We start from the raw sequence: 18,114 nt of genomic DNA, 5'->3' as shown, positions 1-18,114 counted from the left end.
CAGCCCCCGTGGCTCCTGCCTGCCGCCCCGCTCGTGGGGGCCGCCCCCGGCGGGTGAGCGCAGGGCTCGGGTCCCACGCCAGCGGGAGCGGCGGGGAGGGGCTGTCCGTCCCCCCCCGCCCCCGCTGCCCCTGACGAGCGTCCGATTTCCTTCTCCTTCACTGCCTCACCCTGCCCCGGCCCCGGGCCCCGGCTGCCTCGCGGGATCCTGATGCACTGTGGCAGGAGGAGCGGGGGGAGCAGATGCCCCCCGCCACTGGCGCGGGGACTGGGGGGCTGCTCAGACCCATGGAAAGACACATCAAAGCCAATCGACACGGGTCACGGCACGCTCCCTGCGGCCGCCCCGGCCCGGGGCACCCCTCGCCCCACTTTGCCCGGCGAGCCGGATGCTCCGAAGTCACCACGGGAGCCGTCCTCGGCGCGTCCATCCGGGGAGAGAGCTTGCAGCTGAGCCCGTGCGGCCGGCACCGGAGCTAGGTGACATGCCCAGGGGCATGCGGGGAAGCTGTGGCGGAGCGGGGCCGAGCTCCAGGTCTCCTAAGGCTAAGCTCACAAGCACCCGCCCCCACACTTCTCACCCCCCCCCTTTGTGGGGTCTGCCACCAGTCTGGGACCAGCCGAATCTGCAAAAGACCACGTCTCTCTTCCCGCTCACCCGGCCCGACTTGCGGCGAAGCACCAGGCTGACCAAAGGCGTCCTGGGCAGGAGGCGGGGCGGCAAGCCTGAGCTGGCAGACATGGAAGGCCACGGGCCCCAGAGCAAACAGCCGGGAGAGCGGCGTGCCTGCGCCAGGCCTCGCCGCAGCGCCGCCCGGACCCCTGGGTGCCGGTTTGTTTTGCCGAGTGCACGCGGCCCACAGCACGAGTGCTGCCTCCTTCCACCCCCATGCCCGTGCCAGCACCCTCCCTCAGCCACCACCCACGGGGAGGCCAGGGGAGCCCCGCAGGGGCCAGGGCGTGGGACGGACGCGGGGCACCGGGGCAGGGCGAGCCAGCACCCCAGCCCGGAGAGAGAGAAGCCAGCTGGTGAATGCCAGAGCAGCAGCCATAAAGCCACCCGAGCTTGGGATTTTATATGGCCGTAAAAGCTGATGTGGGCTGCAAAGCGCGCCAGCGCCAGCACCGCTCGGCCGGCCCAGCTCGCGGGCGGGGGCAGGACGCCTGGGATTCGCCTGCAAGGTGGCGGGGTGCGAGGGGGAGCCCGGGACGCACTGTGCCCGGAGGCGCGGGAGAGCACATGGGACAGGATGAGGGGCACGTCAGTGCCTGCAAGCAGGCCAGGACGAGGGGGAGGGAGTCCCGACAGCAGCCGGGTGCACAGATCACGCGTGCGACGCAGAGGGGGTGGGTGCAACACAACCGCCTTCGTAAGACACGCGCCCTCCCGCCCGGCTGCGGGGTCTGCCCACCGCCCTTCGTGGCAGGGTCCCAGCCGACCCCCCCGCCAGATCCCACCGCCGCCGCTTGTCCCAGCAGGACCGGGGCTGGGGGGTTGCAGAGCACAGGGACCAGCAAGCCCACGCCACGTCTCCAGCGTCCCGCCCGAGAGGTCAGGAAAGCAGCTGGTCCCTTGGCTGGCCTGAGCGTCCCTGCCCGAGAGGCTCCAGCACAACAGCCCCTGCTTTGTCACCTCCGCGTCGAGCTCGAAAGCGAGCCGCCCTGGCTGCCGTGCCGCGCCGTGCCGTGCCGTGGCCCAGCCTCGCCGTGGCCCAGCCTCGGCCATTCCCACCGGGACGTCTGTCCCTTTGGTGGGGACGAGGGCCTGGCAGCAACTCGGGGACACGGCGCATCCCACCCGCCTCCAGCCAGCGATGTCCCAGACCCCCCGCCCACCCTGCCCAGCCCGCTGGGGGCCGTGAGCAGATCCGGGGCCAAAGCAGTGGTCTGTCCCACCCAGCGCCCTACACCCCTGCTCCTGCGCTCGCATTTCTAGTCCCTTAGATCTTAGCTGTCACACCTCCCCGGGCAGCAAGCATCACAGGGAACAGCAGCTTTTTAGAGGCCCCCGGGGACCTCGGTAAAGCCGTGGGTGCAGCAGACCCCGTCCGCGGGATCCCGGTCGCCTCCCGACAGCTCCCGAGCGCGGCGCGGCTCGCGGCGGGCGTTAAAGGGAGCGAGCGCCGATGCATTAAGGATGCTACTTTTGGTGGGGGCTGTTGTTTGAATGGTTTTGATTGCATGGTGCCGGGAAAAGGCCTGGCAGGCTGTAATGAAGTAGATTGATGACTTAATAGCCTGTAGCCATTACAGAGTAATTGAATGGTTGTGTACGTAGGATCAGACTGTCAGTGCAAACGTGCAGTGCAAGCCGATCAAAGGCGGACGGAGGGAGACACGTGGAGAGACCCAGGCGGGGCTGGGGGCAGTCAGGGGGCTCCCCGCTGCCCTCCTTTCCCACGGTGGTTTGCCGGCCTGCTCGTCGCAGGAGATGTGCCATGGGCCGCGATGGGGGAGGACGGGGCGTTTGGAGAGGGCCCTGGGCACGGGGTAGAGCCAGGCTCCTCGGGCACCGCTGCCAAGCCCCGAGGCCTGGGAGGGTCAGCAGGAGGAGGTCTGCCGGGCACCGAGTCCATGGTAGCTCTCCTGTCCTGCCGCGGCTGTCCTGCCGCGCACACGTCCGGCCCACCGCGCCCACCAGGCTTTTAACGAGCGGGTCTGATGTACAGGCGGGACCCACCCACCCGGCCGATGACAGCGGGGAGCAGGAGCAGCTGCCAGCCTGCCTTCCCCCCGGCCCGAGGCTGGGCGTCTCTAGACGGACGCAAGACCCGGGGACCTGCCAACCTCCCTGGCTCCAGGGAGACCTCGATCACCCCGGCCCCGGCTCCAGCCTCCGGTCCCGCACAGGAGACCGGCGGGCCAGCCCCGACCCCCGAGGAGGGAGACCCTGCCCGGACCTGACCCGAAGGCCGTCCCACGCTGCCATCGAGACCTGTGCTGCGGATGAGACGCACCCATCCGCCGATGCTGCGGCCTGGGGAACCCGGGGGAGGACCCAGGGCAGGCAAGCACCGGGCAGAGCAGCAGCCACAAGCCCAGCGCCATCTCAGCTCCCTTCTCCACGCCTGGCTGCTGGGGCAGAGGGCAGGAGTGCTGCACCCCGGGCTCAGGCGTGGGGCCCCGCCGCTAATTTCCGGCCCCGAAAGGTCCTTCGGAAGCACACGGGCTGAGCAGAAACGGCCGGCGAGGAGCCCCGCCGCCGCCGGAGTCACACTCCTCATCCGAGTGTGTGACAACCAGGTGTTTTACAGTATTTGCTACCTGTGCTCATCCATCACAGCGATCGATAGCGCTCCCGCGGAGCCTTATTAATGATCTTGTCACCGGGCGGGTGCTGGGTGCCCGGGCTGTCGAGAATGATAGATCATTAAGAGCTTTTGCTGCTATTTATTCTCCAGTGACCTTGTCTCTCCCCATTGTTGCTTGCTTAAGAGTTATGAATGTGAGACATGATAATTTGATATTGATCTATTTGGTAAGTTAAAAAATTTACTGCATGGCTGAGGTTTTAACAAAGGATGCGCTCGGCTCCTCCCGCCACGCGACTCCAGAGCCCGTCCTGCCCCCCGAAGCATGCCGGCGCCCGGGCAGGAGCAGCACGGTGCCCAGGCTGGGGCAGGCGGGCACCGTGCGGAGGCTCGTCGCTCGCGGGTCCCCCAGCCAGGTGGGCAGCGGGATGGGGCTCGCTGGGCCCAGTGTGCACGCTCCGAGCACCGAGCCGGGCCGCGCAGGCCCAGGCGGCAGTGATGGGAGGCCGGCGAGGGAGAGAGGCAGCGCCCGCCGTGCCCGGGCTGCGGGGTGAAGCCGGGCTGGGTGCCCGGGGGCCAACCTGCGTCTTGGGCTCTCTGCACCCGCTTCCCTGACGCTTGCACCGGCAGGTTTTCTCGCCGGAGCTCCCTGCTCCACCCACGCATCCTCCTGCGTGCCGCTGGCACGGGGCTCCCGGGCCGCGCGCCCCACGGCGGGTCCAGCCCGCAGCAGGACGGGTCCGGGCGCTGGCGCGAGCGGGCTGCTGTTACCGCCACCACAACCCCCGACCAGGCAGCAGGCGCACGGTACCTGCCCTGGCGCAACTCGCCCCCGCACCCCCCTGCTCAGGACCCCAGCCCGGCCCCTTGCTGCACACAAGATGCATGCAAGTCCATAAGGCGAACCGGCCCTGGGGGCCCCCGCCATCCCCCAACCCACCTTATTAACACTTGTGGGGTTTGCTCCGGGGTGTCCTTCTGCATGGCATCCCCCCTGCTCCAGGCAAGGCCCCAGAGCCCTGCCTGGCAGAGCAGGGACCCGGCGCAGCAAGCGCAAAGGGTCCCCCCCTTTGCATCCCGTCCCGTCATCCACCAGCCCCTGCAAGGCCCGACCTCCCCGCTCGGCTCCGACAGGCTGGCTGCATTCCCTCGGACCCTCCCCGGCGGGACCCGGGGCGCTCCATCATCCTCACCGCGAGGGGCCTGACAGCTCCTCTCTTCCAGCCGCGGCCGGCTGCCACTCGGGCCCCCGCGCGCCATCCATCCTCCCGCGGCCGGCCCCGGGAGGAGCCACTGATCGGCTCCCGTGTGGCCAGGGGCGCTGCCAGGCAGATGCCTCTGCTTGCCGCCCCCTCGCCCGCCTCCGGACCCGGCGGCTCGGCTGAGAGGCTCTCGGCCCCCTCTCCCCCGGCGGGCCGGGGGCTGCGGGCCCGCCTGAGGTCGAGCTGGGGCATGAACCCCTCCCAGAGCCCTTCGGACACGGGCGCCTGTCACACGCACACGGGCACGCTCATCCGCGGCCCAGCGCCCGGGCTCGACGGGTGCTTGCACGCCAGGCACGCGCAGCAGCGAGGTGCTGGCCCGTGCGTGGCCTCTGGAAGTCGCGGGGCTAGGGTCTCTCGACCAGGCTGGCAACCCCCCCAGCTCAGCCGGCTGGGGCACACCCTGGCCCGTCGCCACCGTCCCGCACCTGGGCATAGGGCTGCCAGCGCCCTCTTCCCGGAAGGGGGCCCCGAGCCTGCAGCCGCCAGCATCGTGCTTGCAGGGCTGGGGCCGAGGCAGGGCCCACGCGCTGTGCCTCAGGACGGGCGGAGGAGAAAAGGGGCAGCAGCGGCTCCATTTTACAGGTGGGAACCCAACGCCCAGAGGGACGCGGGGTTTGACTGAGGCCGCTCGCGGGTTGCGTGGCAGAGCTGGGAACGGAGCCCAGATCTCCTGCGCCCCAGCCCTGTGCCATGGCCCCAGATGCGAGTCCTCCGACAAGGGGCTCCCTGCCCGGCACCCCAGCTATCCTCTCCAGGAGGCCGAGGGCTGCCGAGGAGCTACGCAGTGTCAGAGCACACAAAGCACGCGCAGGCTCCGGCTTCCCGGGCTGGTGCAGAAAGCGCGGCCCAGCCCCGCGCTAGCAGGGGGGCACTGCCAAGCCCCCTCTGAAGGAGCGTGGGCCCGGGGCTGGGTGGCTCCCTGGTGGTCTCCTGCAGCCTCCCCATGCCCGGCATCCCCAGGAGAGTCACGGCGCCTCGGAGCAGGGGGTCCCGCAGCCAGCAGGACCCCCGCACCCCCCGGGAGCACACCCACAGAGGGCTTCCCAGCGGCCGCCCTGGCGCGCGGGGCCCTGGGCGCAGAGCCCCAGCAGCCGCCGTGAAAGGCAGGTGAGGGGCGGCGAGCAGAGGGGAGGGCGGCAAACGGGGCTTATCGAGCTGTCAGCAGCACGGCCCCCCGGCGCCCAGCTCCCGGGTTGAACTGGAGCGCGGCGCGCGCGATCGCAGCGGGGCCTGCTCCGCGCAGGCTGCCGCATCCGAGATGAGCTCCGTGGAAGCCCAGCCAACCCAGGCACGGCCTGGCGCCTGCAGCCCCCACCCAGCCCGCGCACGGCGTCCACCCTGCTGTGGGCTGCATGGTGCAGGGGGAGCCTAGCCAAGCTGCCACCCGCTGCCTCCCCGCAGGCCCCACGCACCGAGCTTTGCATCCGCGCCTGCAGTGCAACAGCAGCCATTTCGGCCTCACGCCTGCCACCCGCCGATGTTCCTCCGTGGCGGTGGTGCCAGACGGGGGGTCAGCTGGAGATCCTGCCCCCTCCAGTGCAGGGGGATCACCCAGGGATCATTTGTCTACAAAAGCTGCTGCACAGCAGTGGAGCACCCTGCTCCGCCAGGGCCCTGGGTGCAACCCAAGCCTGTGGCAGGGGCAAGGGGGCTTTGTGCTCCCCTCGCCCTGAGGTACTGGCACGTGGTACTGTGCCCATGGCACATACTCTCAGGACAGCAAGCACCTCCCTGGCCCAGAGCAAGGGAAGGGGGTGAGACAGATGCCAGTGTTATTAAGAGCGACTTGCATTTATTTGTGCTTTTCTAATTGCTGTTTTTCTGCATCTGCAAGAAAGCTGGGGGGGGGGGAGACGTGCTGAAGGAAGCCAACAAGCAGGCCTCCACCTGCAACCGGGCACCCACAACGATGGGTGTCCTCGAAATGTGGGCTTGGGCTGCTCTATCACACGCGCGCGCAGACAGACCAGGAGGAAAGTCACCGAGGCAGCGGGAGAGCGCGGAAAGCCAGGCAGAATTAACAGGCGTCACTGCAGGAGCCTGGAGAGAGAAGTTTAATTTAAAGAGTAATTTCATCGGGGGATGAGTTGCATATGGCCTGAGGCACAGGGCTATAAACTGCATCTCAGCCGAGCATCTGCAGAGAGGCAAGCCAAGGCAGGCAAGAGGGGCCTGGGGGCTCTGCAGAGACCTTCCCTGACAGCAGCACGTCACTGCAGCCACATGCCTGGGACCTGCGCAGGGTCTGGGGCGTATCTCAGGCCATGCAAGACCCCCCGATACGGCGCTGGGGAGGAAGGAGACGGCTGCGTGGCCAGCTCTGGTGCAGATGAAATAAATCCTGCATTTGCAGTGCTGGGACCTGGCGTTACCAGGGGCCCAAGCAGCCCCGGGCCAGCGGCTGTGACCCTGCGTTGAACAGGTCTCAGGAGAAGGGATTCTTGCCAGGCTTTCACTCTTGCTCAGCCAAGGTGGCTTGGGGGACTTAAACTTGGCTCTTACTGAGCCTTGCTGCAGTGCCAACCCAACACAGCGACGAGTCCCGAGCCGAGCCCTCCGCTGCAGAGCCACCGCCGGGACCTGATTCGTGTCATTCAAAAGGGTGTCGGAGAGGCTTGCTGCAGGCAGCGAGTGCCCCGCTAGGCCGGGTAGAAGTGCCTGAGCAACTCCTTCTTGTTGACCTTGCCCATCTGATTGCGGGGGATCTCTTCCACCAGGATCAGCTCTGTCGGGATCGTGTAGGGGGCCATGGTTTCCCTGGAACAGAGGAACACACCCTGTCAGTAGGCCGGAAGGAGCCTGCACGTCCCCGCTCTTGCCCCAGGACCACAGGGAAGTTGGATCATAGGAAAGTGGGGCTGGAAGGGACGTTGCAAGGCCATCGCGTCCAGTCCTCTATGCTACGCTATGCTTCGCTCTCTTCTAAAAAGCCCAAGCCCTTGTTGACTCAATCTAACCGGTCATTCAAGAGCTGCTCCTGCTGGTCAAGGGCTGGTGACCCCGGGTTGGAGCTCCAAGGGTTAAGAAATTTGTCCCGAAAGCATCCGAGAAAGCAGTCGGGGGCTTGCAGCGCTGCCCCGTGAATCTCCAGGCACAAGGTGGGTTGCAACGCAGGCTCACGTCATCCCTGTCCAATGCGACCTGGGAAGAAGGTAGCTCTATCTCACCTGTGTCCTGTGGGACGTGCTAGAGAAACGGCCACCCCGGCTTCGTTCAAAAGCACAAAACCTGTTAGTACAAGGGGCCGTGAACATCCATCCGCGTCCAGCCATGCTCAGTGTGAGTGCAGCGCAATGCGGCACGGCCAGCTCGAGGTGAGGCGGGGCCGTGGCCTGGCCCACGGGGGGAAAGGTTGCCAGCCTGCAAGGTTTGGGTCGTGCCTGCCATGGAGGCGCCGGTGAAACCCCACTCAGCAGAGGCACGGTTGCCCGAGATGAACTACGTGTGCCTTCCTTAAGGATTCAGCAAGGGGCTGGCTGTGGAGAGCTCCTCCACCTCCACGGCTTGGATGCAGGGAGAGGCACCTCTTGAGAGGGGTGCTCAGGCGGGTCTCACGGCGCCGAGGCAAGCAGAGGATGATCAGGATTGCGTGCTCTCATAGCATGGTGCTGCTCTGCCGACCAGGGCAGGCTGCGGGTGCTGGGGGTCCCCTGTCAAGGGCATGGCATGACGGGGCTTGAGGAAAACATGCTGCAAGCGCCCACTGAAATGCCACACGTGCGCAGCCTGACACACAGCTGCCCACCCTCCCCGACCCGTCACCCCTGGGTCACCGGCCCCCAGCACTCACCCCCTCGGACTAAACCCCCCCAAATTTCATTCTGTGCCCTTTAGGAAGGCCTCCAGATGCTCTGCCCCACTCAGATCCTCCCTGCCTTTGCTTGAGCTGTGACGTGGCCCCCGTCTTAGCAGACCTCGGGCCAGATGGCCTCCGCAGTAACTGCAGGTAGGCGATGAGTCTGAGAGCCCCCGGAGCACTGCTGCCTCACACCAGTATCACAACCCCATGTGATCCTCGGAGCCGGGTGTGCAAAGGGGAAGATACCCCAATTGGTCTTGGATGTACTAGTGCGCGTCTCAGGACCCGGCCCCTGGTTTTTGTCCCCCGTCTCCTCGCTCCGTGGCAGCTGGCGTGGACAGCAGCTCTCTCCCATCCCAGGACGGCGGATCGCGGGAAAACAGACGATAAAGCAGGAGCAGCAGCAATGTGCCGTCCCAGGCAGGCTGGTTTCGAGCCGCCCTCTGCGTGGCCAGGCACGCAACGGGTGAGATCCCGGGGTGCTGACACAGATGAGCTAAGTGTGCCCGTGCTACCGCGTGCCCCTGGTGCACGTGCTTCCTTCCCCCTGTTGCAGGAGGTGCCGTGGTGCTGGCGGGGGGCCTCTTCTGCCTGCTTGCGTCTTCCCGACCTGGGGCCGTGCCCAGCGCCAGCAGGCAGCTCCCTGGCACTGATCCTAATGCAACATGCCAAGTGCGCGGCGCTCCTCCACCCCCCGCCCCCTCCTCCCTCCCGGCCCCGCGATCGACACATCCTGCCATATGGATGGCTCTAACTCAGGATGGCGCCTGTCACCGGGAAGCTAGATTGGAGGCGAAAGCCGCAAAATGAATCACTCTGAAGAGGGACATGTGTCTCCTGCCAGGGAGAGCGAGGAAGGGGCAAAGCAAATGCAAGTGACATCTCCAATAAAGGGGAGAGACAGGGACCCGGGGAGAGCGCAGCGCCCGGGGGTGGCAGGGCAGGAGACAGAGCAGAGGATGCTTCCCGGGGCCCCGCGAGCAAGCACGCGGCAGGCACCGGCTGGGTTTCTCCTCTCTTGAAGGACGCCGCGTGCAGCTCCTCTGTGCTGTGCACGGGCAAGGAGATGGCGTGTCTCCGCCACGGGGGCCAAACGTGGCGGTGGGGGGCTGGGCAGGGGCAGAAAGGCAGGGGCTGCGACAGCGTGCATCTCTAGGACGGGGGACAGGGAAAGGGGATGAATGCCAAGGCAGGAGCAGAGAGGCCCCAGCCCTGCACGGGTCTCCCTGTCTGCTCTGCTCCCTCCCTGGGACGGTCGAGGGAGGAGTGCCAGAGAGCAGCCGGTTGGGGTGTCCGAGCACATCTTTTGGGGCACACGGACCCCAGAGAACATGCGTGGCCGCACACCTCCCGCTGTCCCAGCAGGACCCCCCGACACCCTCTGGGCCGAGCCCTGCCTGGCACCAGCGCGGGCCAGCCGAGACCCCCTTTTCCGAAGCAGGGGAAGGGCCGCATAGCTCCTGGCTGGAACCCGCAGGCGGTGGGGCCGGACTGCAGGAGACGAGGCCGCTGCTAAGACTTAACGAGCGCTCGCAGCCGGCCAGGACCCCAGGACAGGCTCTGGGACCCGAGCTTGGCCCTTCTGCCCAGCCCAGCGGCCACAGCGGGGCTGGTCTCACCGTCTGCTTTCTAGGGCCAGCACAAAGCCTCGCTTACAGCTCAACTCTCCCGACAGGGTGGGCACCCCACATCACAGCATCCCGCGCCCGGAGCCAAGAGTAAGCACATCGGGGACACACTGCTTTCCTGCTTGGCTCCCTGCCTCGCCACCGCAGAGTCTGTGCATCCGCTGGTCTCAACCTTGTTGGACTCGAGGCCTCCCTTGCTAGACTACAGACCCGCTTGGAAAATACCAGCTCTTTGCGTTCACTTGCTTTTTTGTGTGTACAGTAAAACAACAGAGCAAGTCTTCTGCTGCGAGGAACTCAGACGCTGCTACGGGGCAGAGTGTTTTTCACGCACTGGATTCCCACCTGAAATCTCTGGGCTGATCCTGTGAATCAAGCCCACACACCTAGCAGTGCTAGCATTGCGTGGCACCCTTGGAAGCATCTCAAGGCCCCCGGGGGAACTGCAGCACCCCGGCTGAATCACGGCTGCAGCTCCACTGCGCGGACGCCTGGCGTGTGAGCTAGCGTGGTAACTGGGGGAGGACCAGGCAGTCTTCCCACGGGATGGACCGGCATCGAGGGGGTGCAATACTTAGCTAGGGGTTTTCACAGTTTAGGAAGGGTGAGATGCAGGAGCTCTGCCATGGCAGGGAGCAACGCGCTGAGCACACCTCTTTCCATCCCATCCCCGGTCTGTCTCCTTCCCTCTCCAGCTTGTCACCAACTCCCAGTCTCCACTGCTCTGATTTCTCCTTGCCCTCTGCTCGCACACAACTGCAGGAGAAGTCTGGCCTCAGATGGCTGCAGCACACCCAGGCTCGGACACGCAAAGGGGTTGGTGCTAGGCGCAGGAAGAGGCTTGAGCACGCCCCGTGAATCCTGGAGATGCTGGCTGCTAAACTAAAGGATAGTCTCAGTGAGCACGGATGGACGGGGATAGTGCAAAGGCTCAGTGCTTGGCCAGCACGGAGCAGACTTTGCCAGGCAGAGCTGATAAAACGGCAAGCCCTGCTACATCTGAAGTCCCCGTTTCAAAGCACAGAGGTGCTGGAGCTGCCCAAAGGAAAAGACACCTCTGTAACACGGGAAATGCACGTATTTTCTCTCCAGCCTTGTTCCTGGGAGCAGCTGACTGAGGTGGGCTGCCACCTCCCAGAAACACTTCAGCATCACACAGAGAGTCAGCGAGGAACCCATTAGCCCAGGTGGGTACATCCTGGCAAAGTCCGACGCTCGTACGAAGGCTTTATAAACAAGCAGGGTATGCATTCAGAGAGGTCCTGGAATAAGCCAGGCCACCCTGCTACGACACAGAGGGACCCATCCCACCTCCAGGCCCGCAGCCGGCACCTTACCGTGCCCAGTTCTTCAGGTCCTGGAGAGACAGCTCCTCCCCGTCGTGCAGCTCCACCACGGCGCTGACCCGCTGGCCCCACGTTGCGTCGGGAGCTCCGATCACAGCTACATCTGGAGAAAGAGCGCGGAGGACTCAGGGCCATTTTCAAAGGAAACGAGTGAACCTCGCAAGCCTGGGACGGACACAAGTACCCTGCGCTGCGGAGGGGATGTCTTTTGGGAGGGCATCACTAGGAGCAAGGGGGACGGCATTGACCGAAGGACAATATCAGGGACTCTGCCATGGGCAGGGTTTAGCAGAGGGTGGAAAAGTTCCCCGGCGGGAATTGCAAAGAGCTCCTTCGCTTGGGGGATGTGAAGGGCCTGGATGGGAGCTACAGCAGGGCCCAATGCTGCCCTGTGAGGAAAGGGGGAGAGCCGTGTCAAGAGAGCTTTAGTGAGAGGAGCACAGTCCGAAAAGCTCATCTACCCCCCCTTGCAAGCTCCAGCCTCAGAGCCCGCGTGCTGCTGGCTCACCCGAGCCCAGCAACGGCAATGCTGTGAAATGGCCCCAGGCAAGACACTTCCAGCAGCACCGTGTCTGCCCCGGGGCTGGCACTGTCACCCTGGCCTGGCTCCCCGGTGGTGCCCGCATCATATGCCTCCGATCCTCACGACTACGTGGCATGGAGACAAAGCCAAAGTGATGTGCAGCTGGCACCAGGCCTGCAACAGGGAGCGGAAAGGTCACTGCTGAAGGGGGGCTGGCTACAAAGGCAGATCCTTCCCTTCGTGGTCTTGAAACCAGGTCGCAATACAGCTCTGGCCCAGTACGGCACCCCTACAGTGTCTCGGTCTGGGGTGTCCCCAGAGGTGCTGGGGAAAGGCTGCCAGTGCCCACCCACCCTGGCCCTGGCTCTAGCTGCAGCCTTTCAATGTGAGCATTACGGTCCTAAGCCCCTTGCCTCCCCCCAGACAAATGGAGGACACAGACCCAGGGGCCACGTTACCTGCAATGCCAGGGTGGGCTAGCAGGTGACGTTCGACATCCAGGGCGCTAATTTTGTAGCCGCCGCTTTTGATGATGTCCACCGAGGTCCGGCCCCTGATCCAGTAGGTGCCGTCCGTGTAGGCTGCCGTATCCCCTGGAACAAAGCAGGCACCCGTGAGAGGCAGGTTCCCTGGCTCTGCCTCCCCCCGCACCGTCTCTGCTGCACGCGCCCTTCTGCCGGGAGCCCGACAGCCCGAGAGCGGGCTGGCTAGCCCTGCTGCACCTCCGGCCTCCCGAAGAGCAAACCCCCTTGAGCGTGAAGGTCACAGAAATGAGAGCCAGCCCTCTCCCTGCTGCTGCCGGACCTCAAGCAGGATGCATGCACGAAGCAGGCCCTTTCCTGCATTTACTGGCAATTAGCTGGGGCAAAGGAGGAGGGTCCACCCAACCCGTCTCCACTGCTCGGCTGTTCCCAGCACTGCTCCAGCACGGCGGCTCAGCCCACAACCTTGATTCCTCCTACCTCCCCCAGGCCCGGTTGGGCTAACAAGCCCCCTGCCTCTTCTCCCAGCAGCATCCACGCGGGCTAACAGGGGTGCACGCAGGGGAACGTGCCCTGCCGGCAGTGCCGCCGCCTTCAAATGCTTCCCGCTCGGGAACAGGCCCGGGAGACTTCGGCTGCACGCTTCACGCCTTGCAACCCGGCTCAGCTCCGTGCCGGGCGTCGTGGCGAGGACGAGAAGGACGCGGGCTTTGCACAATTAGACCCGTCTTTTCCGCGGGGTCTGGTGACGGGGGAAGGCAGAAAGCGAGCGTGGCAGGTGTGAGCCAGTAATTAGCCACTGGCGCTGGCGGCCGGGAAGATTGAGGCAGAGGTCGTGTCAGCACAACCTGGCTAAATGCTTAACAAGCTGTTGCACTTTGATAGCTACTTAAGATGATTAGTCACATCCTGCTAATGCAGCCTTCGCCAGCCTCGGGGCGGGGGGGGTCTCGGGACTTCTGATTCCAATTTCAGGCGCTGGCGGGGAGCGCCGGGGGGCTCTTAGCTTTAACCTGCATGTCAGCCTGCCTTCCTGTCTCAGTGATGCACAGCCCCGTTGTGAGCTCCGGTCCCTGCTGAGGTCTCGCTGATGGGGCCTGTTGTGGCGTTGCTTTAGCGCCGCGATGAGACCGGTACCGGGCAGCATCGAGCGGGAGCGTTCAGCAAAGGCACGAGATGGTGAGTTAGCGCCGCGGTCCTGCAAGCAGAGAGCCGGAGGCATCGCGGTATCAGGCCCAGCCTGTGCCTGGAGGTTGGTCCAGTCTGGTTCTGAAAGGAGCTGGTAAAGGATTTTGTCCCCCGCTATCCTCTGTAGCAGGATACCGGAGGGAGGCCTGGGCATGTGCTACCTGATGCGTTCCCCGCCGCCGCGGGGGCTTCAGGCGCTGGCAGGGCCCTTGGTCTCTTCTGCAGCACGCTGCAGTTCTGGAGCCTCTGGGTTTTGCATTGCCTGTCCTCGTTTTGCTGCAGGGCGGTGGGAAGCAGGCAGCCTAGCCCACGGCACAGCTCCCAAAGGGCTTCCGGGATGCGCTCGGCCAGGTGCGATACGCAGCCGATGTGCAGAGGGCATCTCCGTGTCCTCCACCTGTCCAGAGCTGGCTCTCTTGTCCCATGGCCCAAGGCAGGGCACGGTCCGGTACAGCCGTGAAGGACAGCATTCTGGGTGCTTCCTCTCATGGGAGCACTTCAATTCGCTCCCTCGCTTGCACGGGTGCATTTCGGTGTGCAAAGTCTTGCACCATGGCCTTCCTTGAGGACAGCCAGCAGGCCCCTTGCTCTGCTACCCCGGTGCTATTGAGCATCACCCACCTGCCCCTTCTCCTCTGCAGAGAGCAGCCGGAAGCACTTAAATCCCTTCCAGCAGCAGGTGCCCTTCCCCTGAGTTGGGTTTCTTCCTGCCACGAGGAAGAGGGACTCACCTCTCCAGCCAGCCAGGGGATTGAATTATTCCCTGATCCGCTTGCCTTGGTTTTGGCTCGTCTCAGACAAGCAGCAAATCACGCCCGTGTACTGCAAGGGCTGCCTGGAATATTTCAGCGAGGGAGTTTTCGAAGCTGGGACTCTCCTGATATTTAGCAGCTGAAAGGAATTCACGACCGAGATGATAAATGACCTTCGACTATCTGGGTATCAGCGCAGCGTGCGATGCTGACACGGAAACGAGGAGCCAAGTATTAATTAAAACGTGGCTCAAGAAGCCGGGGTTGGGGTTGGAGAACCGGGCGCCTTCAGCCAGCATTTGGGGGCTGCTCGGTCCCAAAACACAGGCAGGAAGGAGAGGGAATCTGGACCTCTATTCAGCAAGCAGGGGCTGGCAGGTTTTATGCCCCGCTGGCTGGGCTTGTGATGCAGACGCTTGTCCAGCGAGGAGGGGTTGCATGCACTGAACGGATGCGGCTGGAGACTTGTCTGAGCCCTGGTTGAAATGTCCCGTAGCAGATGAGGGGCCTTGACACACAACATGTTAACAGGGATGTCATTACTGACGGGTACGTACACTGATGTGAATGACACCGGGATTCAGAGCGGACGGACGGTATTTATCCTGGGGTTACAGTGCAGCGCTTATCTGCTCCTCCTCACTGTGCGCACGTGCATCTGCTCCTCACACAGCAGTGCTAACGTCCCGCGCTCCGAGACTCCAGACCTCTCCTTCCCCTTCCTATGTCTTTCCAAAGTGGAAAAAATTGAACGCACAGCTCTTCCTTTGCTCGAACTTGACCCTCTCCCCTCCTGGCATCATGGTGCAGAGCTCCGGGTGCTAAATGAAAGCAACCTGCTGCTGGTACCCTGAAGTGGAGCAAGGAGCCCGGAGAGCAGGGAGATGGTGCCTTTTGCAATGCATTTGAGGGGGTCCTTTGGAGTCTGTGTAGCATCCGCTCATGGCATCTCACCTTCCTCAGCATCAGGCCAAGACCAATGCAAACCCTAGCCTGCCGCCTTGCTCTAAAAGCTTGGTGCCCCAGAGCTGCGGTGCCTGGAAGGGATCTTCCCTGGGGCAGACTCATCTTGGCATCACCCCCGTGCACAAAACCCTGGCAAGACAGGTCCTGGGAGGCCCATGGAGGCTTTGGTCTGATGCTCCTGTCGACCGGGCAAGTACTTGTGCTCTCCCTGATCCTGCAGCAGCCTTGTCCAGCCCCGGCTGCTATTGCCCGACCTGCGTTCAGAGGTCTCTGCAAGCATCTGCTTCCTCCAGAGACACTTCTCTTCTCAGGCAGCTGCATCTGCTGCCTTCCCAGCTCTTCCTTGAGCAGTGACAGGAAGAAGGAAGGGTCATCTTAGAAATGCATATGTGTTTAGGGGTGTGTGGGGGGGGGTCAGCTGGAAACTCCCTGCCCTGCATCGCTCCTGCCCCGCGGGCACCAGCCCCGCGCCCGCAACACAGACATCCTTCACCCGCAGCCCGCAGCCCCTCCCTGGCTCCCTGCGGCTCTTCCTCTCGCGACCCCGAGCCCTCCCGTCACTTGCTGACAGGACCGGGCCTGCTGCGCACGTCGCTCTGCCAGGCCCGCGGAGGCCAGGCGCATTACTCTCTGCCCCGTGCCATCTGCTACCAGCCTGACAAATGGAGGTTGCTGGCAAGCCAGGCGTTGCAGCACATGGCACAGGCAGCTTCCAGGATGTCTAGGCTGGGGGGTGCTACTTCACGACCCTCCTCCCACGCACTGCCCCTGCTGAAATGGCGTCTGGCCTCCCGAGGTCCCTTCCAACTCCGATTTTCTACCATCGGGGGCATTGTCTGCGCCTCGCCACCGTCTCGAGACACGGCATCCTCCCTTCCCCGATGAGTCCACCACTTCAACGCCAGCAGACCGTGAAACCCAGCCGGACCCCCCATCGCACGGCGCTGTGGCCCACTGCTTCCACCTCGGGTCATGGGAGGATGGGACGTGTCCTCCCCGCCAGGCGAGAGCGGGACACGCAGCTGCTCGAGGAAGGGAGACCGCAGGGGCCAAGCCGGCGGCTCCCCTGCGGTACCCACCGTGAGCGCTGCTGGCCCAGGGGTCGCGCTCCTCGCGAGCACGGACAGCAAGGAAGCAAGGAGCCCACCCCTCTACGGCGGGGATGTGCAACTCGACAGACCCTGCCGCAGACTCCCCGGGTGCCCCCCGTCCACGTGTGTACGGCAGGGATAAGTCTCTCGCCCATCCTTCCCCCTGGCTACAGCTCCTCAGGGCAGGGTCTGCCTCCTACACACAGGGCCCAGCGCCCCGAGGCCTGCTGCAACGCTAATAAATAATAGCAGCTGCCTAGCAAGGCGCTGTGAGCAGGACGCCGGCGTACACGCAGTGAGGGGCACCGAGTCACCGCACAGGGCCGTGAACCCCAGCTTGGCTTCTGGCAGCTCCTTTCCCCACCTCTGTGTTACTGCTATCCGTTTGTTTCCGCATTTGCTGCTCTAGGAAGCGGACCCCAGCCCGGCTCTGCCTGCCGGGAGCAAGCGATCCAGTGGACCGAACGCCCGCTGCGTGAGCCGGGCATCTCCAGCGGATCGCAGGAAGGGCCACGGGGTGACTGAGCGTGTCTCTGGTAGGGTGACGTGTTGTGATGGTGCAAACTCCCGGCCACGTGAGACCCCGATCACAGGATTCAAGGATAATCCCCCCACCCAACTTTCATCAGTAGGGGAAAACCCTCCAGTACAACGGGGGAAGGCAGAACATAAAGGTGTAAAACATCTTCTCCTAACACTTTTCGCTCCCGCCTCCGCCCGGTGCTTACTTCCCAGTCGCTGGCTGATAGGCATCGTCCTGGTCTCTGCAGCGAACTTCCTCCTTGGCCCCGGAGATCTCATCTTCTCTGCTGCCTGCCGCAGGTTGCCTCCACCCCACCGCTCCAGCCCTTCCAGGTGCCAGGCCCACGTGGCCGGCTTCCTCCGGCTCCACCTTCACACCAGCAAGCCACGCACGTGGGCACGTGCGCTCTCTGCATCCCCTGCTTCTCTCTCCTGCTGCAGCGGCTAGGAAGAGCCAGAGATCTCCAGAAAGGGCCTTCCAGCACCATCCAGGCTGCACCCAGCCCCTCTGCAATCCAGCCACTCGCCTTTCTCCCACCAGAACCAAAAACACCCCCACTATCAATATATAACATGCAAACAAACCAGACGACCACATAATCATGGCACACGTCCCAGTCAGAGTGCCCTCGCCGTCTCCCGGCCCAGCCCAGCATGCTTTTCACTTTGCACAGTAGCACCTGCAGGCAAAACCTCCCTGCCTCTGAACTGCCCGTGCCTGGGGCATGGCTGGAGACAGCTTGGGCTGTGGGAGATCTCCTTCTCTGCCCGTCAGGCAGCAGGCACGATTTTTAGGGAAAAAGACAGTGCTGAACTGAGGCCGGTGAGCGAAAGGGTAGGACGCAGCAAAGAGGACCGTGAGCCCAGCTTCACGCTAGGTCTCCCTGTTGCACTAGCAGCATCCTGAGAGCAAGCGGTGCTGCGACCTGCAGGCAGCTCTGAATCCAAGGACTCGGCGTCCGCGCTCTCCTGACGGCATTGCCAGACCTAATTAGATGGAGGACGGTGCCTCGCACGGCTCAGGGTCATCTCAAAGGCCCGACCCCCGTGACGGATGCAAACATATGCTGCTTGTCAGCTATTTTAATCCCCTTCCCCACTTCCCCAAGTGCTCGAGGGGCCTCTCAGCAGGTCTTCGTGCTGTTCTGTGAGCTCGCTCCTGTTGAGAGCCGCAGGACCTGCGCGGGGTCCGGCTTCGTGCCCAGGTGCTTCCTTCTCCCCGTTCCCTGCAGAGGGGGATTGGGCAGGATTTATACAGCGCCTGCATAGCAGTTTGCACACCCGGTCTCCAAAGAACAAAGC

The 18,114-nt window shown here is 64.1% G+C and overlaps 2 protein-coding genes across 2 annotated transcripts in view; both read right to left on the bottom strand.

Moving 5' to 3' along the window:
- The window catches only part of CDH15 (cadherin 15), a 12,455-nt gene extending 7,451 nt beyond the window's left edge, over nucleotides 1-5,004 (bottom strand). Inside the window, exon 1 of the mRNA XM_019535457.1 lies at nucleotides 4,941-5,004. Coding sequence (XP_019391002.1) covers nucleotides 4,941-5,004 — 64 coding nt within the window. The remainder of the gene's footprint in view (nucleotides 1-4,940) is intronic.
- Nucleotides 5,005-6,554: 1,550 nt separating this feature from the next.
- The window catches only part of ACSF3 (acyl-CoA synthetase family member 3), a 70,122-nt gene continuing 58,562 nt past the window's right edge, over nucleotides 6,555-18,114 (bottom strand). Inside the window, 3 exon segments of the mRNA XM_019536044.1 lie at nucleotides 6,555-7,272; nucleotides 11,280-11,391; nucleotides 12,270-12,404. Coding sequence (XP_019391589.1) covers nucleotides 7,155-7,272; nucleotides 11,280-11,391; nucleotides 12,270-12,404 — 365 coding nt within the window. The 3' untranslated portion in view covers nucleotides 6,555-7,154.

This window comes from Crocodylus porosus, unplaced genomic scaffold (assembly GCF_001723895.1).
Source record: "Crocodylus porosus isolate Cpor-Errol unplaced genomic scaffold, CroPor_comp1, whole genome shotgun sequence".
Taxonomy (NCBI): domain Eukaryota; kingdom Metazoa; phylum Chordata; order Crocodylia; family Crocodylidae; genus Crocodylus; species Crocodylus porosus.
This window is presented reverse-complemented; position numbering and strand designations above follow the sequence as displayed.